Source organism: Apium graveolens, chromosome 5 (assembly GCF_009905375.1).
Source record: "Apium graveolens cultivar Ventura chromosome 5, ASM990537v1, whole genome shotgun sequence".
In the NCBI taxonomy this organism is placed as follows: Eukaryota; Viridiplantae; Streptophyta; class Magnoliopsida; order Apiales; family Apiaceae; genus Apium; species Apium graveolens.
Window position 1 is genome coordinate 269,277,729 of NC_133651.1, and position 26,270 is coordinate 269,303,998.

A 26,270-nucleotide genomic window follows, 5' to 3' on the forward strand; every position below is an offset into this window, starting at 1 on the left:
TTATGGATTCTCTTTGGGACCATATTTTTTGGCTTCATCCATCAAATCACCCAAATCCATAAATTCAAATTTGTATTTTGGAATCATAACATAATCGGTGCATGGTTGGAAAGTGGTAGCATTTGTAAATCTTATAGATGTGTCTGTAGAAACAGGCTTTAAATTCCCAGAAGCATCCCTAACCGTACACGTCTCAATAATATAAACAGCTCCTTCAACAACATTCTTCCCAATCAGTTTCCAAGTATCAGTAAAAGCAAATGCATGAATATGAGTATTCTGCACATAATATAAAGTAACAAAGTATCATTTTAAATATCCATTCATAAAATGTAAACGTAATCAATATATAACGAAAACAACAGAAGGTAATTACATCATAATAAAAATGACTGAGATTCCAGCCTTTCGTAATTTGTGATTCAGAAGACACAGTAGGCCACATTCTTGTAACTCTTGCCTTGATCTTCCAATTTGACCTAGATTTGTCAAGGCTTAAAATGTGTTCAAACATGAGGGCTTCCATCTCTGCAAGATTCCGTGAAAACAAATTGTAACTTAAATTAAACAGAATAATCTATTATTATAATTTAAAACTCATGACTCATGAGAGAGCTTACATGTTCTACTCTTAATTAATGGAGATACTGGACTTATAATATCACACCGACGTGGTAGTCTTTTTGTAGTCCATTACCGTACATTAAAGGGAATGATAATTGATGACATGCTGTTGAATGAAGTGCGCGACAATCATATATTGCGGACTTGATCTTTCCCTTTTAATACGTGACATAAGCCCTGTAAAGAGATAATCCAATCAGCCTTTAACTGAATCATAAACATATCCTTTGATGTTATGGATTATTATTTGATACGATGAGGATCACTGTGATTGGCTCAGCATAAAGTTAGTTAGATGGATTAATGGAAACTAATTATACAGCTTTCTTATATACATGCCATTATTTTTTTTAATACTATAAATTGTAAAACAAAATTTAACTCAATGACATAAAATTATAATTAAAAAAAACATTCAACTGTTAAACAAATCACATACCATAAAATAAGGACTTCAAGTACAAAATATTCATGGTCAAACAATTACAATAAGTTAGTTAAACCAAACATTATCACAATTTTGGAAGGTTGTAGAAAACTTCTTTAAACACAACATTTGATGTAATATTTGTGCATCTTTCATTATCATCATCAATAAGAATATGAAGTCATTCTGGAGATGTAACACAGGATATTGCAACGTATAACTGACCATGAGAGAATACGGGCTGAAGAAGATACAATCCAACTATGTCCCATGATTGTCCTTGGCTCTTGTTCACAGTCATGGCAAAACCTATTTGGAGAGGAAATTATGTTCTTTTAAATTCAAATGGACAATTCGTGTCTGTTGGTACCATATCGATTCTTGGAATTAGATGTTTCGTACCAACTTGAGATCCACAGAGAATTTGACATTCTAAACTATTTTTTTTGCATCCAGTAACTATCATCCTTGTACCATTGCATAAACCCAAAATCTGATTTAAATTCCTCATCAACATAACAGCAACTCCAACCTTTACTTTCAACTCATGTTTAGGCATACATGGCATATTAATGGAGTTTAGATACTCAATTGGAAATGATGAATCAAAGTCATTATCATCAACACCCCTGTCTTCAACTGAATCTTGGCTGAGATAAGTATGCACATTACCCGAAACTCTTTCAAGAATCTGTGCATTGATGTCATTAACTACAACATTTGTTATAGATCTCGATCTCAGATACTCCTGTGAATGCATATTACTCTGAAAATCTGGACTACAAACTCAGTTTCAACATCTGCACGCTGAGTATCAATGCATTCAACTTTTCCGTCTCCAATATAAAGTTGCCATTTACTAAAGTCAGCTATTACTTTATTTCTAGCATCAGAATTACCTGAATGTAGTCTCATGTTCTGACTAAGAAGAAAGACCTCGCAAGAATTCCAAAGCCGGGATTTGTTAAATGATGCATTCATTATTTCAGCTCTTCCAGCCTTAGGCAAAATAGGTAATATCTGTCAAAAATCGCCACCAAAAACAACTGTAATACCACCAAAGGGTCTTTTTCCTCGTTCTACATCAACGACAGCCATTATGTCTCGCAAACTTCTGTCAATGGCTTCAAATGCATAGCGATGCTGCATTGAAGCTTATCCCATATTATAAGACTTGTGTGTTGCATCAACTCTGCAATGTATGTACCATGTTTTATTCCAGCAATAGAACTCTGATCTAATTTAAGTGGTATTTTAAACCTAGAATGAGCTGTTCGGCCACCAGGAAGAAGTGTAGCAGTAATTCCGGAGCCTGCAACAGGAAGAACAATCTTCCTTCTGATCAAAAATGTGAACAAAGAGTTTGCCAAAGGAACGTTTTACCACATCCACCGCTCCCGTAAACAAAAAACATTCCACCTTTATTTTTTTAAACATTATCAACAACTGCATTATATACATCCAGCTGCCTTGAGTTCAAATTTTTATGAGCTTTTTCGTGATTAAGTCTCAATTCTTCTTTATTGTAGCTAGTTTCCTCAACAATGAGACGATTGACAAAAGATTGAAAAAATCGTTCGTCCGAAAATGGCATCATATGAAAATCTCTTAAGGACTTACCAAAATCATTTAACAACTTTTCAATTTCTGCATAAAAAGAACAATGGTAAATGTTCCAACATCTAATTACAAATAATAAAAGTAATAGTACAAAGTAATGTATCTATCATGTATTTAAGAATGATCACATACCTGCTAAAGCATAGTTCTGGATTTCATACTCAGACAATGTCAAATGAATGTTATCTGAAATTGTGCGCCTCATATAAAGAACATCGTCTGACAATGTTGGCCAGTGTTTTTGCCATAGCGCAAGAGGATCAGACACAGAACAATTTGCTAGGATGTTAACAAATATAGCCCGAATTTGGGTTGGCATAGCTGAGAATGCATTTTCTTCCAAAGTATCATGCCACTGCTTGTCATTATTTAACAGACCAAGAGCACCACAAGCTTCCTTAAATGTATCATATGTAGTACCATCAATAGTTCGTAGCTGAGTGAATGATAAAGCACCCTTACATCTAAGTAACAGCATTCGAAGATACAATAATTCACCAGTTGTTGCATGAACCTCTGTCAACCTCCCAACCACATCACCTCTTTGTCTAAGCTTTCATTTAGCAGTTTTCTTTATCCATGTAAAATGAGTGGGAAAGTCAAAATACGTAAAATTTCACGCTTGTGGCAATTCACTATTAGCTACAAACCATGTCTCTAGTTTAATTTTTTTGGAAGTCGCGTTATTGCACACATTCTCCAAATCTACAGAACTCTGGAAATTCAAGTACTTCTGACCGGGCAAATGTATTGGTAAGCGATCAACACTTAGAGAACGATGGTGAATGTCAAACCCAAAAATCCGCCACGATGCCTCAGATGCACAAACATACAAATTCTTAACAGATCTTGCAGTTTGTGCATTCCCTTATTTGTTACTTTTCTTCTTCAACAACATTGTAGCAGTGTCATGACCCTTCAAACAGTACTTGAAGAGATATTTCAACGATCTTGAACTATTGCAAATCTCCAAATTTATATGACACTGAAACCGTAACATAAGATCTCGATTGTGTGGCACTACATATTGATTGTGAAGGTTGATCCCTTTTTTGTTGATAACTCAACCAGTGTTACACCTCCGATAAACAGGAAAACCACAATCGTCAAAATAGGTATTACCATTAAATCTGTAATAAAAAAATACATGCGTCGACATTAATAATAAAATAGACTTATTAGGGAACATATGTATCACTCTATTTATTCACACCTTTTTAGGAAATGATGCATGCATTTTCCTTTCACCATACATGGAGATGTGTATAAGTCTTTACCACAGGGTCCATGCATCATGTAGTTCTTAACAGCTTCATATGCTATTGGATCAGAATTCTTATCTGGTATTTCGGCAGAAACCAACTGGTCAACCTTTTCAACAGAATTAGGTATGCTTTCAGGGCTCAGCCAAATTAGCATATGCACGTGTGGAAAACCACGCTTCTGGAATTTAATTACATGCATAACTACGCAAAACATAGGTAAAGTAAAAATATGTCATTAAATCTATGTATATGTAGCTATGTTTCAAAAAATTCAATGTAAAATTGACGGTGTCCAATAAAATAAATTTACCTCCTATACACTTTCCAAAGTAGTTCTTCTTTTTACTCAAATCTAATAGCTAATCAAGCTTCAGTTTAAACACGCGAGAAACAATATATGGTGCATCAACTGGATCAACATTGGGCAACAATTTCAGCATTTCTTGTATCTCTGGCCACTTTGAGTTGCACGTCATGGTGAGAAATAAGGATGGATGACCAATTGCACGACATATCGCTAATGAATCCTTAAAGTATTGAGACATGTATCATTGAGATCCAGTGAATGAAGCAGGCAGTATAACAGCTTTTCCAACATGCATTGGATCATGGTCGCCTTTACTGAGAGAATCACGTACAGAATTATACAACTTAGCACGGATGGTAGTTTGATGCGTTGAAACCCAGTCTAATCTATATTATTCAATAGCAGCAAACTGATCAACAATGTACTGTTGTCACAAATGTCCAGCAAGGTATGGCGTTAAACCTGAAATTAATGACACGATGGTGAGAATATGCACAAATTCATTACGTAGTTTATATTCTAACCACATTACTTACTTCTAATAAATACCTTCAGAAGTGCGTATCATAATCTTGTAGCAATAATACTCTCTTGGTGAAATATGTTGCCTCTGTGTAGAGTCAGGATCAAGCTCTTCATCATCTAAATTCTCTGTTTCAGAGTATTTATTGCTTATCAGAGGTATACGTTTATGATACCCCTCGGTTCCCCAAGGAAACAGTAGTGGATATTGCAACTGCATGAAATGTGGATTTGTTTCATATATCCTCTTCAATCCTTCTTGTTTGGAATTCACAACTGTGTCTCTAAAACCACCAGTATCTGTATCATCACTAACAATGAAAGCAGCAACCTCATCAGATGGCGTAATATGGTTTGGTCTCCCGCTAGAAAATTGAAATGATATGAGGACTAACTTAAACTGATCCAATCTTCATTTTCAAACCGATTTCGAGCCATGCGAAAAGCTTTGACTAACTCATTGTTCTTGTCTAACATACTTAAAAGTTCCTCGATAATATCTAGATCAACATTATTAGAAGCACCTCCCACTGCATTGATTATATTCTTAACCTCATTCTGCGTGTCATATATGTAGAGCTGGAAAAATTTGGGGCAAGATCCATCTAGCGGTACTAAACTCCCATCCAAATGATAGTTTTGACCTTGTAATCGAAAACAATATGGAGAGCTACCTCTGTTTATTGAGTTATCAATCTTATTACCGGTGGAAGTGAATTGGAACATGCAGTTGTACACTCTTATGTACTGTTTAAAATGCCTCAATTTGTCACCGCCAAGTAACAAAGAAGCTAGTGGTTCTGGTGGTGGCCTTTCTTTTGGCAAATGTATCTGACCATTACGACAACACATAGAAAATGTGGGCTCTTTACGCGAACATGATTTATTATTACGCTCTTCGTTCCACATTGTAGCACAACATTTATTGCACAACTTTGACGGAGGACCAAGATCCATATATCCACGCCACAAATTCTGATTCAATATTACACCATCAAGGTCATCATGGTACATGTCATCAATTCCAACATCTGAATCACTGGAATCTGAATTGCAAGTTTCAACCACATTTTCAAAATCTAAAATCAAATTCCTCTTCTCAGGAGATACTCGACATTTATTCTTTCCTTTACTGATTCTTAACTTTGGTTCATGGGGATTATGACAACTTCTACGTAAATGAGACGCCCCAGGTTGGCTCATTCGCCCATGTTCGAAGATGGGATTAGATTTTGAAGATGCGTCACAATTATTCGCAGAGGACATACCAAGTCCTTTACGTTTCACAGCTGCATAGTAAATAAATAAGTGAGTATACATCTCCTTTGTTGAAGAAAGTGGGATTAATAAATTACATTCTGTAAAGTTTTAGAAAATTTCACAAAAGAGTATATTCTCAAAAAAACATGCGCATGGCATTTGTATACATCTTCTCAATATTAGGACCACGTACTCTACATTTCTTATCTGCAACAAAATAAAAAACTCCAAATTAATTGTTTTCCAATCAAAACAGGCATAAAATCTTACAATTTTGAGAATTAATGTAATAGGTCACGCACACATGGTATTGTTCATATCTGAAGGTGTGGAAGATGGTTTTGTGTTCTTCGCCGATACACTGTTATTTTCTACACCTGTAATTGCCGAAAAAGAAGTTCGTTGAACAAAAATAAAATAAAATACAGAGTTATTAATATACATTATTAGTAATGAAATAAACTGATTAGGGGAAATAATGATATAGGAAATCATAACAACTTATTCAAAACAGAATTATTAAAAGACAACATACACATGGGGCTTGGAAAAATCTTCTCAATATTCCGACCACGTATTCTACGTTTAACGGCTGCAACCAATAACACAATGTAATGTTAAACGTATAGCAAAGGAAACAGAACATACAAACTTCTAATTTTCACTATCAAGTTCTAATATAACGTACACGACGCATTGGTAATATTTGACAATGTAGTAGCTCCTTTCATGTTCTTGGTAGTTGGAGTGTTATTTTCTTCAAGTGTAATACCTGAAATAGGTGAAATTGATACATTGCAAGGAGTGTTATTTGATCCACCAACAGGTCTCAATCCCACACATCTGCTCATACGTTTCAAATCTAGCAATCAATAAATATGACAGACAATAACATTATACATAACATCATACATCTGCAAGGAACATTGGTACCAACGACTGAACATCAGCACGAAACATTTGTAGACAAACTACACATACCTGTGAATGAAGATCTACTGCTTCTATTAGACAAAACATCAATAACAAAGTTAGAAGATTTCTGGGGGGGAATCACGCAAAACATTTGTCTTATTTGATAATAGTTGTAAAGGAGACATATTTCCCACTACAAAATGCGTGTTATACACATGAGTTTCATAATTTATTTATTTAACAAATAAGAGATGTCTGATATGGAAAACTTACCAGACAATACTACAGAACCTGGTGTTTGCTGATTTGAAACTGTAATACCGGGACTAAGATTTTCTTGGCCAACACAAATATTTCTACGCTTCACAACTAAGTTCATGAAACGAATATAAGGACATAATTTAGATTCAAAACTACATACGAACATAAAGACAAAGAAAGATACATATACCCGTCGAGTCAGGAACATTGAAACTTGGTATGGGCTGCAACACAGAAGATTGATTTGCGTCCTCATTTGATGAATCTCGGCTACGAATCAAACATTTCAAACCTGTGAATAAAGACACAAACCAAACAAATCAGATAACAGTTAACGTGCATAATGATTAACATGACTTTATAATGAAAACAAACCTATAAGTGAAGTCCTTGCAGAGGTTGGATGAGAGCGTGGATCCATGAGAAGATTAGAGAGCAAATCACTCGAGCATGGAACAAATGAGAAGATTAGAGGAGGATGAAGTTATGCAGGGGAGAGAAACAAATTCAAAAAATTTCAAACGTATCATTCAGTTGCTACAATCAGGGAGTGGGTTAGGTGTATTTAGGTTAGTTTCTAAAATGGGTTATAATGAATTTAAATGTGAAAGATCCATGGATATTTGTATAATATAAAGTTTTATGTGTAAAAAAATAAAATGGGTTATGGGCATGGGTAATGGGTAAATTTTATGGGTAAATCTTATATGGGTAATAGTAGCCTTTAAGATTATATAGATTTAAAAAAATTGTCCATAAATAGTAAAAACATGACATGAGATGGAGAGAGTGCAAAACAATTATCAAATGATTAAAGATGGATGCATTTCCAAATTAAACATTACTAGCTGAAAACCCGTGTCATGCACGGATCACACAATTTTTTTTAATATTACATAATTTTTAATAAAATATATTTTGAGTTCAATTATTAATTTTATTTATTTAAAAACTTTAAATGATATTACTTCATTATAATTATATTAGTAGACGTATATGTTCCTAACTTTTTAGAACATTTAAAGTTATTTAAAGTGATAGCATTGGTAAGGGGAAAAATATTATTATAACAAAATTATTATTTTATTGAAGGTAAAAGTATAATATCTCCATTATGTTGGGACGTTAAAAAATATTATTTTAACATGGTGATTACTTAATCGATTAAACATAACTCTATGACAGATATTTGAAAAAAATAATATTACTAATTGAACGATATAGTTTTATTGATAATTATATGTGTATTTTTTAAAAAAAATATTTATATTTTAATTAAAAACTGATTTTTTAGTTCACATCAATAGGATACGAATATTAATCTGATTTATCTTGTATAAGTGGTTTACATTATTTTATTTTAACTTGATGTCCATTATACCAATCAAATCAAACTAATTATTTTTAGTTTAATTTTAAATTTTTTTTGGTCTAGATTAATAAGATAGTATTGTTTTGGACTGAATAATTAGTATATATGATTTTGTTTTTGTTGGTCGAATTGTATTTTTATTTTAGATTTGTGTTAGTCTAAATCAATTGTATAATGTTTTTTTTATTGTGAATATAAAAAATATATAATTTTGGTTATCCAAGTTCATTATATAATTTTTTAGGAGGACTGATAGTATTATTATTTTATCTTAACCCGAGTCACATTATATCAATCAAATCCAAATAATTATATTTAGTTTGCTTAAATTTAATTTAGCCCGAAGTAACAAATTAGAATAGTATGGAACTTGATATGAATTAAAATTTAAATTGATAGAAAAAGTTGAATTTAATGTAAATTATAATGATATAGTGTTCGATATAAAATAAAATTGAAATTGGTAAAGTAACAGATGAATTTGACTTTAATATCAATTAGAATTAGAATTGATCAACCCAATAATATCAATTAGAATTGGAATTGATCGACCTAATAATTAGAATTAGAATAATTAAGTAAGGGTAATTAAGTAATTTCAGTAAGTACTGACCGATCGACTACCAAACTTTTAATGTTTCGTCTATTATAATATAGTATAGATAGATAAGTACTAAATTAAACATTTTAAGTCCTTATTCCGGTTGGAAAAATTGTAAATAAAGTTTACGATATTTGTAGTTATTATAAATTATACACGTGGTAGAACAGGAAACTAAACCTACATGACCATGAATTTCAAGTCGATTCTGACTTTATGCATGCGAAAATAGGATAATTTAATCTGTGCGTTAATTACAATTTAAGTTATTTGCAAAAATAATTATTTTTGATCCGATCCGTTAATAATCTGATCCGGATAATTTATTATATATTTTAAATATATATATAATAAAGTATATATAAAATATATTTATATTTTTTTTTGTCAACATTTTATTACTGTTACAGAAACACAGAGACAGCCCGTAGTCCAAATATCTATCTTATATGTTATATTCTGTTTTGTATATATTTTAGTAACTTTTTTAGTCGTTGCCCTCGGTAAGTATTATGCGTACTTAGAGCATCTCCAACCGAAGGAGCCCTTGTCTAAAACAATCTAGCTGGCAGCCCAATAGTATCACGTTTAGCTAACCTATCTGTTTTTTAGCTCTCCAACCCACAGAAGCTGTTAGCTAAAAATATAGCCAACGCCATTTGCGTGGCTATATTTGCTAAAGCCATACAAATCTGTAGCATTGGACACCTCAGCTCCCGCTCTTTTCCTCCCGCTCTTCTTCTCCTCCCGCTCTTCTACATTTGTTGCTTTCTTCTTCACTCCCGTCGATTTTTCCAAGCCAAGGTATGACTTCTTTTGTAATTTATTTATTTAATTTTTATTTCAAATTAGGTCTATTATTGTGATTAGTGTATAATCAGGGGCTTTTAATCTGTGAAAAAATTGGAAAATTAAATTATAGCAAATTGTTTTTGTGTGTATAGAATTGATTTGTGAAGCAGCAGACATGTTTGATTAATTGTCTCAAAGAAGGATTAAATTTTTTTTGTTGCTCAAGTAGTGAAGGAGTATAATGGGGATAATGGGATTTGTATTTCAGCGATTAGATAGTGTCCGGTTTTATATTTATATTAGTACTATAATTTTGACTTTAGGTATGATGAATAAAACATGTAGTTGAAATCATAGTAGAGATGGACAAAGAATGTAGTTATAATATAGGCAGACTATTGCAGACACTTTTTGAATTTGGACAGTGATCACATCTCTTGAATAAGCTGACTTGTTCATGTATATAATTTTTGCAGGTGTCATAAAAATGTCCAACACTTTCATTTCCTTACTAAGTGACAGCACGTATAATGAAGCTGAGGAGATTTCGTACTCTCCAACACCCCCTTTAACGCAATAACAGAGTCAACAAGTGCCAAGCAAACCGAAAAAAGGACGATCAAAGAATTTTTTAATTGAGGAGGACATGTTACTTTTATCCGGTTGGCTAAACGTTAGCTTGGATCCGGTTCAAGGCAACAATCAAACACAAACAACTTATTGGAACAGAATTTGCAACTACTTTCATGAAAACAAGACATTTGCAAGTGATCGGACGCCTACTTCGTTGTGTAATAGGTGGTCTGCAATTAACACCTCTGTAAGCAAGTTTATTGGTTTTTACAACCAAATCAGTGGAAGAAATCATAGTGGTGTTACTGAGCAAGATAAGGTACTACTCTCATCGCTTGTTTGTGAAAGATTATGCCAGGATTTCGCGATGTTAACTCAATATATTAGACTTTGTTTGCATATGATTTTGTTGGCCTTTTTTCTGTATTTAGTAGGTTGTAGTGCTGTGTTCAATAAATAAAAATTGGATCTTTTGTTGTTTAGATTGGCATGTGGTATGTGTAGTCATGTTGATAATTGTAGTAATGTGATTGTTGGTTTGATAATTTTAGTTCTGTTATTAGAGTTACTAGTGAGTGGTGTTACTAGTTCAAGTGTTGATCCCCCAATGCCTTGTGTAATATAAAATGAGAGGCGTATTAATTATTTTCTCATGCAAATTGCCCTCAGATTTTAAACTAATTCTCCTGATTTACTTGTACACGTGAATTGGCTACTACCCCTGTTTTGTTCTGGTGTCGTAGTATGTCAACAAGAACTTATTAAACACGGTATTATAGTAATGCATGTGCATTGGCCGTATCTTAGCAGAAAGGCACACCAGTCTGGCCCCTGGTATTTGATAATCTTTCAGTGCAATCAGACCTCAAGTCTGAGGATTATGTACGCTGAATTGTTCTGGTTTACTGTTAAATCTCTCTAAACTTGCAGATTGGACAGGCAATGGATATGTACGAGGGAATCATGAAAGAAAAATTCCCTTTTATTAGACAGTGGCATGAGTTGCGAAACTCACCAAAGTATGCAGCTAGTTTGGCAAAAAAATCTAAGACAAGCTTGAAGGACAATCAACCATCGTCACCATCTGTTGAGAGTCCACATTCTACCAGCCATGGTGTTGAATCAGATGATGCAGGAATGGAACGTCCAATCGGAAGAAAAGCTGCGAAAAAGATGAAAAGAGCTGCATACGAAGCAACCGATGCTAAAAGCTTGGAAATTCTAAAATTAATGCAAAAAGAAGCATCAGCTCTAGCTTCTGCAAGGACTGCATCAGTTAATAAGAGTTTGCAATTACAACAGGAACTTGTGCAAATGCAAAAAGAAAAGTTGCAGCTTCGAGCAGCAAAGGAGGAGCGAGAGAAACATAAGGAGGAGCGAGAAAGATATGTGTACGAATCCTCCATCATGGCAATGGACACCAGTAACATGGCACCAGATCAAGCAAAATACTATGAAGCTCTTAAAGCTAGAATTCTCAAAAATATATCCTAGTTTGAACTGTGTATTTGATTAATATTGTGATGTTATGTACAGAACTTATTATTATTAATCAATGCAACTTTTTATTAATGTAAAAGCAAGTACATAGAGGAAACTGTGAAAGCAACTACATGTCACCACCGTGGATCTGCCAAAGATGTTCTACAAGATCATTTTGCAACTGAATATGAGTTTGTTTGTCTCGAATTTGTTGATGCACTTGTATGAATTCTCTCAGGTTCCTTGGATGATTGCGAGACGGTGTCACGGTTGGTATTTCAGCATCTGTATCAAAGTGTTCTTGTTCCATATGGATATCTCTTTCATCTTCGATGATCATGTTGTGCAAGATTATACAAGCTGTCATAATATACTTCATTGTGCCCACATCCCAAAACCTTGATGGGCCACGAACCATTGCAAATCTAGATTGCAACACACCAAATGCTCTTTCAACATCTTTTCTCACAGATTCTTGTGCAGCCGCAAAAAACTTTCTTTTATTACCTTGAGGTTTTGGAATAGTTTTAACAAATGTCGGCCATGAAGGATATATACCATCAGCAAGATAATAGCCCATGTTATATTCATTCCCGTTGATAGTATACTTCACTTCAGGTCCACGACCTTCTGCCAAATTCTCAAATAGATGTGATCGATCTAATACATTGATGTCATTCAAAGATCCTGGTAATCCAAAAAAGGAATGCCAAATCCACAAGTCCTCTGAAGCTATTACTTCTAATATAATAGTTGGTTTACGAACATGACCTGAATACATACCTTGCCAAGCAGTTGGACAATTTTTCCACTTCCAATGCATACAATCGATGCTTCCCAACATTACAGGAAAGCCACGTCGTTCGTTCTCTACCAATAATCTAGACACATCTTCCGCATTTGGTCGTCTCAAATATTCTGCAGCAAATATTTCAACAATTGCTTTAACAAACCTTTTTAGACTCTCTATTGATGTACTCTCGCCAATACGTACATAATCATCAACAGCATCAGCAGCCGTTCCATAAGCAAGCATCCTAACCGCAGCTGTCACCTTTTGAAGTGATGATAATCCACGAACTCCCAGAGCATCAGTTCTTTGAGTAAAATAATTATCATGAGCTGCAACAGCTTCCTCGATATGTAAGAATAATGATCTGCGCATTCGAAATCTTCTACGAAATTGTGTTTCCGTGTATGTAGGTGTATCAGAAAAATAATTTTGATACAGTCTACCATGACCTTCTTCTCTATTTTGATCAATTACACGATGATTCATTACAGAACCACCGTGTTGTGAGATAGAGTTTGCTCTCTGACGCCGATGATGAAGGTGGACAGCAGCAATTCTCATTCTTTCTTGTTGTTCTTCTTCTTCAGCTTGCATAATGTCGAGAATCATCTGTGTGGTGTTATCCATCGATATAGAAGATTTTAAAGTGAGAATGAATTTGAGTTTATGTTTTACTCAATCCCTTGTTTTACCAACTATTTATAACAAGTTCAAATATAGCCGTTGGAATATGACCGTTGGAAATATGGCCGTTGGAAATATGACCGTTGGAAATATAGCCGTTGTAAGTTGAATTCAAAAAGTATTCAAAATAACAATAAAATAGTAGTTTCAAAATATAGCCAACCATTATAGCAAACCCCATTGGAGTCACACACCTTACAGGTTCAGCAAGTTTTAGCCAATCATTATTTTATACTATTATAGCCAACCATTATAGCCAACCCCATTGGAGATGCTCTTAAGAAATATCAGAACCTCAGAGTCTGGGTTCACTTGTTAGTTCACTTGTAAGTATTTGGATTTTTTGATTATAATTTCTATAACAGTCCGTCAACTATGTTGCTATGACTATATACTCTTAAAGATGAAGGCATTAATAGGAACTATAATAAAATTAAGCACATTTCATTCATGGTGTGATTTAATTTTCTGGACATATTCATGGTGTGATTTAATTTTCTGGACATACTCCTTTTATTTATTGAGTTATATGGATGAATTTCATTTTTTAAAATATAAACGGATCGGAGTTCCGGTCCATGATCCGTGATCCTAACGGATCCAGATATGGATCGGATTATAAAAAATCCGATAAAAATCCGATCCGGATCCGAATCCGATAAAATTAAATGGATCCGGATATGGATCAAGACTGATCTGACCCAGATCTGATCCATTGACAGCCCTAATTGACACAATGGGCACACGAGGACAACTGGTACATAATTAAACTTGTTTACAATTACATCAAAATAGCAAATTACGTAGAAATATTTTGCGCCTATGATTGCCATAATATCAAATTTTAATGATTTAAATTTCACACTTTGTAATTTTCATTGAAATTGATATATCCTCGTCTATCTATCTCTTCTATATATCTCATTGAAAAGACTATTGGTTTGGGGCAATCGAACTCAAGTTATTTCATTCAACTATACAATCTCTTACCACTATACCATATTGTCACATGTGTTTTTTATCAAGCACATAATATGTAATTGTGCTAAATTAATATTTTATTTAACTTTAAAGATACTTACTCGAATTCCACAAAAAAAAGATAGTTAGTTGAATATTTGTACAGTTAATTTTAAAGAATTGAATTCTACATATAAAACTAGGCATAGTACATAAATGGATTATTATCTTATTTATTAATCATTTTTTAGTTTGAAAATATATCTCATATATTTTTAACATATTTTTTATTATAAAAAGTAATTAAAATGTACATATATAATTTTTAAAAAATAATGAAAATAGACATGTTTATATATAAATAATATATATTGGTATTATATATTTAGATAAGTTCGAATTATAATGAGTCAATGCATTTTAGAACTTGACCCATTATTCAAAAAATACTCGAAATTTGACTACATGATCCGGCCGAAAAATATCGTCACATTATACGTTTGGTAAATTTAAATTACAAGCACGGCGAGAATATCTTACCAATAATGTGAATTTTTTTAATATCTTATGTTAATATAAATTAAGTGTTTGAGGTGTTTATAGGATCAAGTCAATTGATTATTTATATTAAAATTACTAACTTCACTGATAACGCATTATTATTTTTGGGATTTGTTCAGATTTTAAGAATATTTGAAATTTGAAATGAGATCTCACGAGATTTATTAAAACTACGATGATATATTAAATCAATTTATTTTTCATTTTTCACTTTAAAAAAAGTAGCTTTTTAAAAATAATTCTTTTAGATCAGCAATATTCATTGATCAAGATAATATTGTACAAATATTTTGAATTATTTTATTATTTTGAATTATTCAAATAAAAGTTATATCTATACTATATTGTAGCATTTGATTAAATGCATTTTATATTATTTAAGGGAAAATATATATATTGTTCAATAATTTAAAAGAAATTGACCAGTTCAACTGATATTTATAAAACTTTATCGAACTGAAATTTTTTAATTTTAGGATAATAGTATAAAATGTTATCAAATTATTATATGAAGAAATATTAGAGTCGTAATGAAAAAACTTAAAAATGGTTTAAATAACGATATAATTACAATTTTTCTTTCGAATTTTTGAAAAACAATCATGAATATCAATAATAAGTCTTAAAAATATATAATTCATTTTTATGTTACAACCATGATTGATACCCGGTTGCGTAAAAAATAGATATGGATTGTTTGTCAGTGATAATGTGAATAACATATATAAATTATAGCAATTTATTTATTACATAATTTTAATTTTTGAATAATTATAAATGCATGTTATTTAAGTAATCAATTGTCTCACTAGATGTTAATAATGATTATACATGTACATAAATCAAATATTTAGCATATAAATAATTGAAACCATCATAATTTACTAATAGATGTAACATACAATAATTTACATGCTAACACACAGACATACATATAACTTAATCTTACTTTGTTAACAGTAGTGTAAATAAAAAACTAATATTTTCCCATACATACATACGTTGAATTTAAAAAACTAATATTTTTCATTAAAATCAACTTTAATATTAACAATAATGTAAATTTTTAGATGATGATGTAATTAATTAACCAGTACTGCGGAATATCCATATAAAAATATTTAATGTAATCTTAGTTATTTCAAAATAGAGTTTTTAAAACTTATTTGTAAAGTTTATTTTAAAATTTTGTTTCAGGTGTAAAATTAAGTCTTTGGGTTAAGGGGAACCTATTTCTTAACTTTATTGCCCGCAAGGGTTGGCTTAGTTGGTTAAAGAGAGGAAAACTAACCTCTTAGTCACAGGTTCGAATCCCACGGGAGGACCCGAAGGGTAGCGGCTTCAGGTTACCTACGATAAAAAAAATAATGTAAATTTTACATTTTCGTATATTATGATTGTAAATCATTCTGACTTCAGTTATGCATTTTTTATCTTTTCAAATTGAGTAAGTTAATTGTAAGTTAGTAGTGAACTCAGTAATAATATAGAGTAGTACATATAGTTTATTAAATAAAATTCAAGATTTTGGTCAACTCTGTATTAACATATATGTTAATTTTTAGCTTTTTATTTGTGAACATACTAACGACATTATATATATTAAGTTTAATCGTTTCTTTTTAAACGTACACTTACCACCCTGTGTATATTCATTTATTAAATATAAAATAACGGGTAAGAAAAATATAATATAATAATAGTTGAGGGGATATTCACTCCTAAAAGTGAGGAAGCATTCAAAACTCCTAATGTTATAGAGGGGGACATGCAGCTTGTTGGAAAGAAATTGTATATCCATTTCTTCAAAATTTGACTCAAAAGCCTATATAGGGATATTGTTGGAGTTGCTCTATATACATTATAATTGCATGATGCATAAAAAAACTCTAGAAAAAAACCCGTGCCTCGCACGGATTATTATGCTTGTTATATATATAATACTGCAACATGACTTTTGTGGGAAAACATTTAATTCAAAATTACTATTTTGCCCTCGTATTTGAATAAATATGAAAAAATATTATTGACATGGAGAATTGAACCAATGACCCACTTATAACAAACATATGACTTCAACCAATTGAGCTACAGACTCATTTGATTATATTTGATAACATTAATTATTGACTTACATACTCCTTTTTTTAAAAAATTTTGGTGACTAAACCTATATAATTTAATATCTATATATCTTAATGACTACTCCTTAATTTATCCATGGGTAAAAAAATTTGCCCATTACCCAAATCCTATATATTTTGCTATATCCATGGACTATCCAATTAACTTCAATTGACCCATATTAATTACTATTTGCCTATTTTTGAATTTCAAATTAGATAGCCCAATTACTATATTTACACATCCAATTGTTTTTTTTATAAAAAAAAATCAAATTTCCTTAATTCTCTCATATCTAATCAAATTACCCAATCTATATTATATGTGTGCTACTCAAGATCCACAATTTCAGCCACGATAAAACTATCTATTCACATATATCTACCTTCAAAAATCACTATTTCAAATTACATCAGACATTTATCTCTCTCATTCTTCTATTTTCAATTTTTTTTCTTTTTATTCGACTTTTTACTCTCTCTCTTTTTTTTAATAATTGTAGTATAATTTTTTGTATTGATTTGTATGTCGTCTCTTTTACTCTTTCTTTTTTTGTAATTTTAGTATTATTTTTTTGTATTGATTTGGTATGTTTGTATAAACATTTTTAATCTACATTTGTTTTGTTTTGGGCACAGGATGATGCTGTGTTGATTACTTCTGCAGTAGTGGTTAAGAATCGCTAATTAAGGTAAGCATTTTTATTTTATAACTAACACATTTTATGTTTGTATGTATTGTATTTTGAGAATGAAGAATGTGAGATTAAGAGCATCTACATGTATTATTCAACTTTTATAATCTTACATGGGATATGTAGACTAGCCGTATGCATACCAACTGTTTGATAAATTTTGCTTTTGCTCAAGTTTTCGTTGATGTCGGTGATGGATTGGATTTCTAGATGATTCGCTTCTTTGATTTTATGTAGTAGTCAGGAACATGTATCTTTATGTTTTCTGCATGTTTTAGATATTTATTAGTTGATTGTCATCTGTATAGTTGCTTAGTTATTTTCATATGCTATTGTAGATTATTTTTCTATGATGCACTCACAAATAAGATAAATTGTAAGCACCAAAGAGGAGAAAGTGTATGAATGGTTAAGAAGGTGAATCTAAATGCTCTATTTCTTCGTCTCCATAATCTCTCTTTTCTGTGATCTAATTATTTGTTAAATGTATGATTTTAATTATTTATATAGATATTCTTTAGTTAGATTTATTTTGGTTTGCAGAGAAGATTGATATGTTGACAAATTGTGTAGCAGTGTTTACAAAATCGTGAACGGAGGTATGTGCTTTTATTATACAAATTATATGCTTTTATAATTTTCTGGATTGAGTTTTGCAGATTGATGAATGTGTATGATTAAGAACAACTACAAGAATTGTAACACCCCCAGATCCGGGGTCGGGGATCCGGGTCGTCACGGTCTTTCTTTCCACAATATCACTTCACTTAATTAATAATAATAACCTTATGTTGTGACCCCACACTAACACACACCACAACCCGTTATAGTCTCAGAGATGAAATTTAAATAAGTACCAGTCTTTGAATCCACAATTTAAAAGTTATTACAACCCAAAATGATTACTTGATAAATTTACAGTTAATTGCCATTATCTGCCACAAGTTATAATTATACATAATTGATTCTCAAAAGTAGATGGTCTGATCCACAATAGATCTACCTCTGCAGCTATAGCAGCTACAACACCAACGGGAAGATGCGGAACGCTTCCCACGCGCTTGCGCTGGGTCTGCTGGAGTCTGGCCATCTTTCCTAACTGTTGTTGTGTGATGAAGAAATAAAGCAAGGGTGAGCAGCAAGCCCACCAAAATAATATGTATAATGATTAATAGTATATGAGCCTACTCATAATACTCATGAAAGTCTTGGTCAAAAGAAATGAACCAAGTTTGATATCTTAATGCGATGAAGTCGCAAAATATTCAGTATATATACATATATACTTTTCAAAATATTGGAAGTCCTCTTCCATGCATAATATACACAAAGTCCCAGTGTATAACTGTATAAAAAAAATATCGTTGCAAGGTGATCTCATATATCTAACCTTGTCTCAACGTTTTTCTGAAAATCTTTGTCATTCATAAGACAATTATTAATTAGATATAAGTTTAAAAGATGAAGTTACCAAATACTTCACTACACTTATATCATTCCCAAATACTACTTGAACTACCACCGTTCAAGTTATAATCAATTTCAAAAGTTCATCCCACTGATGAGACTACAAGACAAGACTTGAATAGATTCAATCTTTGAAATATTATTGAATGAAATAAAGTTACGAGATACTTTATTTAGTCCCGATATATATATATCCACATATATATATCTCTTAAACATTTCCTGGAACCTCTGTTATGTAAAGTATGAACAGAGTTTGAAACATCCAATGAATTTTGGAAAGGAAAAGAAAACATTTGGCATAAACCCGATATCTTGCTGATCAGGCACAGATACCAATAAGTAACCTTTTCTACTGTAGATGGATGAATTCCTCACCGGTCATCACCCTGGTCATAATTAAGACCTCGCGCTCGACCGTACCCCGGCCCCTCACGCGTTGATGGACTGCCACCCAGCCACTTACACAATATTAGACCGTACCCCGGCCTGTCGCTTATGCCGACTCAATTAGATGGGCTTACTTCCCGAACATTGGGCAAGTAATCAATTCATTTACCAAATCTGCAACCTTGTTGCGAATATAAAATACACCACAGAGCCGGATTCCCCAGGTTTTGAGCGAGTATTTAAATCCCCTTTAAAAAGGAAGGTCTTAAATATAAAAATGAGTTTTGGGATCCGCTCTGACTTTTTTTAAAAATCATTTTGAAGACTCGAAAACACTTAAAGAGTGTTTGGAGTAAAGCTGATTTAATGAAGTAAATCAGTCCCCAGAATATTAGAAAATATCTGAATATTATTATTTAAATAATATTCCCATAAAGAATAATCTTTATAAAAATAATTGAAGTAGAAGTATTAAAGCTTATACTTGAAACGAGTATTAAATAACCAAAGATATACTTATATGAAAGTATTATCTTTATTTGAATAATCGAAAATAAGTTTGATTATTAACACCTTATTCTTTAATAAAATAAAGAATATATTTCAGCAAATAATCGGAGTCATAGATCCTCAAATGAATATTCAAATAATATTCATAAATAATATAAAAGAGTCATAAGTCCTCGAATGAATATTCAAATAATATTCAATAAATAATATAAAAGAGTCATAAGCCCTCGAATGAATATTCAAATAATATTCAGATAAATAAATAAAAGGAGTCATAAGCCCTCGAATGAATATTCAAATAATATTCAATAAATAATATAAAAGAGTCATAAGCCTTCGAATAAATATTCAAATAATATTCAATAATAATATATAAAAGAGCCATAAGCCCTCGAATAATATTCGAAATAATGTAATAAAGTTTAAAGTTATCGAATAAACCTTATTCGATTAATAGTTTGGAAAACTATAACCATATATATATATATAAATATATATATATATATATATATCCATATCCATATAAAATCTACTCGGGATCCTCGACTCCCGGTTTTTGAAAATATTTTCACCTTTGGGTCCCTATACTAAGGGTATATGCAAGATACAACTATCCTCTAGCATAGGTATTATCAAATAACCAACAGATGTATATTTCAAGAATATAAAACAGGCATGCATATATACCATATCACATGCTACAATATATCGCAAAAATTTGCTAATAACAATCATGCAATATCACAAGATAATGCATATGCATACATTTACATCACAACAACAGTGTATCGGATAGAATACTTGCCTGAGCGACTGGGGGTTACGAATGGCTCGGGACGAGTCTGGTAACCTATAAGCAACAAGTAAGTTGGAATTAAACCAAAGTCACTTGTAAATCTATGCTTTAACTAACTTAGACTCTAATGCTAGTTTTGCGCTCACCGATTTGCTTAAGTCACTCGGGTACCCTCGGCTCCACCATTTTTAATAATTTAACCTTTACGAGTTTTAAAACGATTCTTTCGCGAATGTCTTACCAACTGCCTAACACACTTACCATAAATGTTTCACACATTAATTAACCCTTTTTGGTCTTTAACCTACAATCCAAAGTAAGGCGAGGGAAAAAGTTTCGTTCGCGAAACGCCGTTACTTGAAACGGTCGTTTCTCCTAAACCGTAAATCGGAATCGAACGAACTACATATCAAAACGAAGCTCGTAACATGAACTATCTAAACATGACAATGGTCAAAACCTAGCAGTGAGTTCAAGGGTTCTGATGTTAAGAACAAAAACAGTCTACGGTAAATCGGACATTACGACGGCTATGTTTACGCGATTTCCCAAATTTAAACCAACTCAAAACAACCACAATCCAACCCCAATTCATAACCCAATCCAAACTCCATCCAAAATACATTACAACAGCCCCAAACCAACTCATTATAATCCATTTACTTACTCCTAAAACTTGAATTTAAACTATACTACATTCTTTAACCAAATCTTAAGATTTCAACAAATCAATCACCACCATTCCAACCCAAACTCTTAAACAAACAAGTTTCATGCTTCACATATACTATACTACTCATAACCATTCCTAAATACTCAAAACTAAAGCTAGGGTTTGAAGTTTTATACCTTCTTGAAGCTTTTAATCAATGAAAGATCCTTGGAAAGCCCATGGAAGCCTTGATCTATGCTTAAGCTACCTTGTCCTTACAAATAAAATCAAGAATCAAAAATTTGTTCTTGAAAGTTACTATTCACCCTAAACTTTTAGGAATTGATTAACTAGGTAAACCTTGGATTCTTGGATCCAAACTTATAGCATAACTAAGTTATGAATTATGGAAGCTAAAGAAACAAACCTTATAATTTTTGAAGGTGTGTAGCTTGAGTTTTTAAAAACTCCTCCTTATTTTTCTTGAAAAGGCCGAGAGCAAGATGAAGAAGAAAGAGAGATTTTTGTGGTTTTGCTTTGATTTGATTTTTGGTTGGTTGTTTTTGTTTTGTTTTAGGTCAATTACCCATTTACCCTTGATTTTGTGTGGCTAATATTCCACCACATTTCCTTCCCTCTTATGTCATGCTTGCATCACTTTGTGATGCCATCACCCCTCCTTTGTCCTCTTTCTATTGGTTGGATGACATCATCCCCCACTAATCCCTTTGATTAGCTTCTAATTGTTTGCCTAATGACCGCTGATCTGTTATACGGTTCGCTTAACTTTCGTTCTCGTTTCTCGTTTGAAGGATCATACCCGGGATCTTATTACTTAGGTTCCCTTAACCTTTCTCAATACATTATATTCCTTTTTATGATCCTCTATTATAATCCTTTAATTTAAATCCTTTTTATCCTGTTACCTTATACTCAAATCTCTCCGTATCTTGTGGATTTCCGGGAAAAACTAAAGTGTTCGGATTTGGATTTTGACGATCTTTACATACACTTATATCCCATATAAAGTACTAATAAAATCTCAGAATATCCATATCAGAACCCCTACATAGTGTGGCATGAAAAGTTTTCTCATTCGGCAAAAACACTATTCATAAAGGTTTCAAAAATTTCTCAAAAATTGGGGTTATTACAGTCTCCCCTCCTTAAAAGGATTCCGTCCCGGAATCAGATAGAAAACAAATGGGGATACTTTCTTAGCATTACATTTTCTAACTCTCAAGTAAATTTTCCCACATTGTGGTTCTTCCATCAAACTCTGAATAGTTTGATAACCCTTCTCCAAAGCACTTGTTCCCTTTTCACTCTATAACCCTTCCTGGTTGCTCCATATAGGTTACGTCGGGTTACATGTCTATGCGCTCATATGCCCCTATTTATCTGGCATCCGAATTTCACTTCCTTAACATTGATACGTGAAACACGTTACTACCTGCTACATGTTCGGGGTTAGGGCTAGCTCATATGCTAACTTCCCAAACGTCTTAATATATCCAAGGGTCCAACAAATTGTAGACTTAGCTTTCCTTCCTTTCCGAACCTCATCAATCCTTTCCAAGGGATACGTATAACATTATAGGTCCCCTATTTCATACTCTTTATCCTTTCGTGTCAAATCAACATACTTATCATGTCCATCTTGGGCTACTACCAGCCGTCCTCTGATTAGATCTATCATACCCTTGGTCCTTTGGACTACTGCGGGTCCGAGCATCTTGCGCTCTACAACTTCATCCTAACATAAGGGAGATCGACATTGTCTTCCTTCAAGGATCTCATAAGGCGACATCTCGATAATGACATATGATCTATTGTCGTAAGATAACTCAATCCGAATTTAGTGATCATTCCAAATTCTTTCAAGTCTATTGCACAGACTCTCACTATAGCTTTTAATATTAAAGCTTTTGCTTCTCAATACCCATTCTTTTCCAGTTCGTAATCGCTATCACCTTCCGTTCCCAATATTATACTGGTTATACTTTTGCTCGTTAGCGTTCTATAACCTTTTAATAACCACGTCAACCTTAGTATCACGAATGTGTCCCCATTCCGCATACTACCACCACTTTATTACTCCTTTTTCAGTTATTTCTATTTTCCAAAGTTTGATTAATCATATAGAAGTAAAGGAATTTGTTGAGAGATCACTATGATCATGAACACTTGTTATATCGCATAGTTAGTACAGAAGGTGGCCAGCCTTTAGTACTTGACAAGCAATTAAACAACATGTGGTATCCTACTAGGCTTCTATCACAAAGATAGATAGTCATTCGGCAATACCTCCCCTTCTGGAAGGGTTGTTCTTCTCAGCTTACATGAAATGAAAAGAAGAGAAAAGAACGAACTGAAGAGAATTGTATATATGAAAAAAAATATACTGCCACAAAATATCTGGCTTGGAATCTACCTCTGAACTATAGAGGTTTGTCATAGAAGAACAAAACATATATGTATTTATATCAACATCAAGTATTATAGCATCGCATTTCACGTGCTTAACTATTTTCGCTATCCCGTCCATCATTCTATGGACCCATGCTCTTCCTTGAGCTTATACACAATTACCTTTGAAACTCCCTCGACATCGAAAATCGAATCCGGGATCTCATTCTAGACATCATCGTTACTTGAATTCTATGCTTGCACCACAACCTTCCTCGTATAATAATACGACCCTCTATTGATAAGAAAGAATAATAATTCACTAGGTAGATACTCTACTTAATTAGTCTATCAATGATAACTTATACACTACCACGACCCGATTAGTGGTACTCAATCTCAACACCCATTCAATACAACTCTCACGGTTGTAAACAGCTCATTACTCGCAGAATCATTGCTACCTTACTATGGTCCACCACTGACCTACTGTACTCATTCATTTTCTATGAAGTCTTAATAGCTAACCATACGGAGTCCATACATGTCGTATTAAATCCTTCTAAGGAGGTAACATAATCACCATTCACGATTCATGAAGAACACTCCTGATTCTGACATACATACATGACATGAAGCAGATAAAATTGCAGAAGAGTTTCGCTCAAAGCAACGATAGCAGGTTAATACCATTCTTAATCATATGCCTTCAATAGAAGACTTAACTCAAAGGTTTGTTTGGTCCTTTTTGGAATATGGTCCTGGCTTATTCTCAAGATAGTATCTTCTGAGATAGATAGCCCGCTCATGGCGATTACACGAATTAAACCTTTACCAACTACTATTACGGCTGGGTATTGCACAGTCATCAGAAGGAATGTCAATCTTCCAAACCATAATTCAACCTTCACACATTTTTTTTTTTTTAACCATCATCACTGTATTCTTTTGGCACACGCGCTATAATTATCCACTTACCTTTAAAGTGTCGGCCACCTCTTTGGCCTTTCCTGATAGTAATAATTCCTTACAGTCAATGTCATTTTAACCACCTCCAAATAAATTTTCTACCTTATTTCAATCACAGCTTATGTGAAAATGCTTTTCTTTAATATCTGATGAGTAAATAAAAAAAAAAATATCACCATTTTTTTCCATAAGTTATTGCCTCAATCTTTAGAGGCTAATCACTGTCAAGACTGACTCTTAATCATACTTAGAACATCTTTTATCTTAAGTCCTAATTGCCCTGAACAGTTTCGACCATTACTGGTTCGATCCATACTTTCTCGTGGTTTAACACGTGCCCCACTTGGCATCATTATAATTACGTCATATTTCCTTTATCAACATTTCTATTCTTGAGAATTTTGAATATTACCTTTCTCCTTGTAAAACCTCTAAGGTTATCCTTCAATCGTTCCTCCTGTATTCCCTAGATACAGGGCATATTAAAATACCATTTACTATTACTAGAACCATTGTCTATATGCCTCTGAAAAATTTCTCCACTGATTCTTAAAGGTTATTATTACCTTAATCCTTTCCAATTCATACTGTCAAAACTCATACTATCCCTATTAAGGATGAAATGCTAACCTGTATGCATTCCCCTAGGATTCATTTTAAGTTACCAATGTTCTTTCCTTAATTCCACCTTTAAAAAGGTACAAGCATCCTTCCATGGATAAATAAAGTCATATATCCCTGATAAGGGTATCTTGTTCAATCATTTCCACCTCGATAGTCTATACCTAACTTTAGCATCCTTATTCAAATTGAGGTCAATCCATATGGCCTCCAAAAGATAACAACGGTTATCCGCTTGTCTTGCCTAATTTGGTAACGATAACAAGGATGTTCTGGAAGATATTGGTCGTGTTCAACGTGAACTTCTTCTTAATAATTCCTTATTTACTTTTGTTGTTTATCTCAACAGTCACCTCAATGTTGGGATATCTTTCATACCCGGCGTCTCCCTTTCTGGGTATCGAGCCACCGGTCTTACATTTCACATTATTGAAGGTCACTTCCTTCATCCAATTTTTTTTTTTCCTGATTTCTTACTTTCTTGTCTCCTCAGTCTATCCGTGTCTCAATATTTATCCTTCGAACTATCTCAAGGTTTCCTCGAATCCTCCCAACTTAAAGGGGGTACAATATATGTATCTCTTATGCCTTCAACCATCAATTTTAACTCATGGTGAAT

General features: G+C 32.8%; 2 protein-coding genes across 2 annotated transcripts; both read right to left on the bottom strand.

The window, feature by feature from the left end:
* On the bottom strand, positions 1 to 6,085 carry LOC141660953 (uncharacterized). Its single transcript, XM_074467929.1, has 12 exons — positions 5,190 to 6,085; positions 4,793 to 5,130; positions 3,949 to 4,137; positions 3,696 to 3,801; positions 2,804 to 3,135; positions 2,672 to 2,698; positions 2,164 to 2,363; positions 1,835 to 2,071; positions 1,454 to 1,742; positions 1,277 to 1,360; positions 377 to 528; positions 1 to 279 (listed from the first exon to the last, which is right to left on the bottom strand). The coding sequence occupies exons 1-12, from the start codon at positions 6,083 to 6,085 to the stop codon at positions 1 to 3; spliced, it is 3,129 nt and encodes a 1,042-aa protein (XP_074324030.1).
* A 6,063-nt stretch (positions 6,086 to 12,148) lies between these two features.
* Positions 12,149 to 13,441, bottom strand: LOC141660954 (uncharacterized). The gene is made up of 2 exons (XM_074467931.1): positions 12,869 to 13,441; positions 12,149 to 12,661 (listed from the first exon to the last, which is right to left on the bottom strand). Exons 1-2 carry the CDS (start codon positions 13,439 to 13,441, stop codon positions 12,149 to 12,151), a joined length of 1,086 nt encoding a protein of 361 aa, XP_074324032.1.
* Positions 13,442 to 26,270: the final 12,829 nt, after the last annotated feature.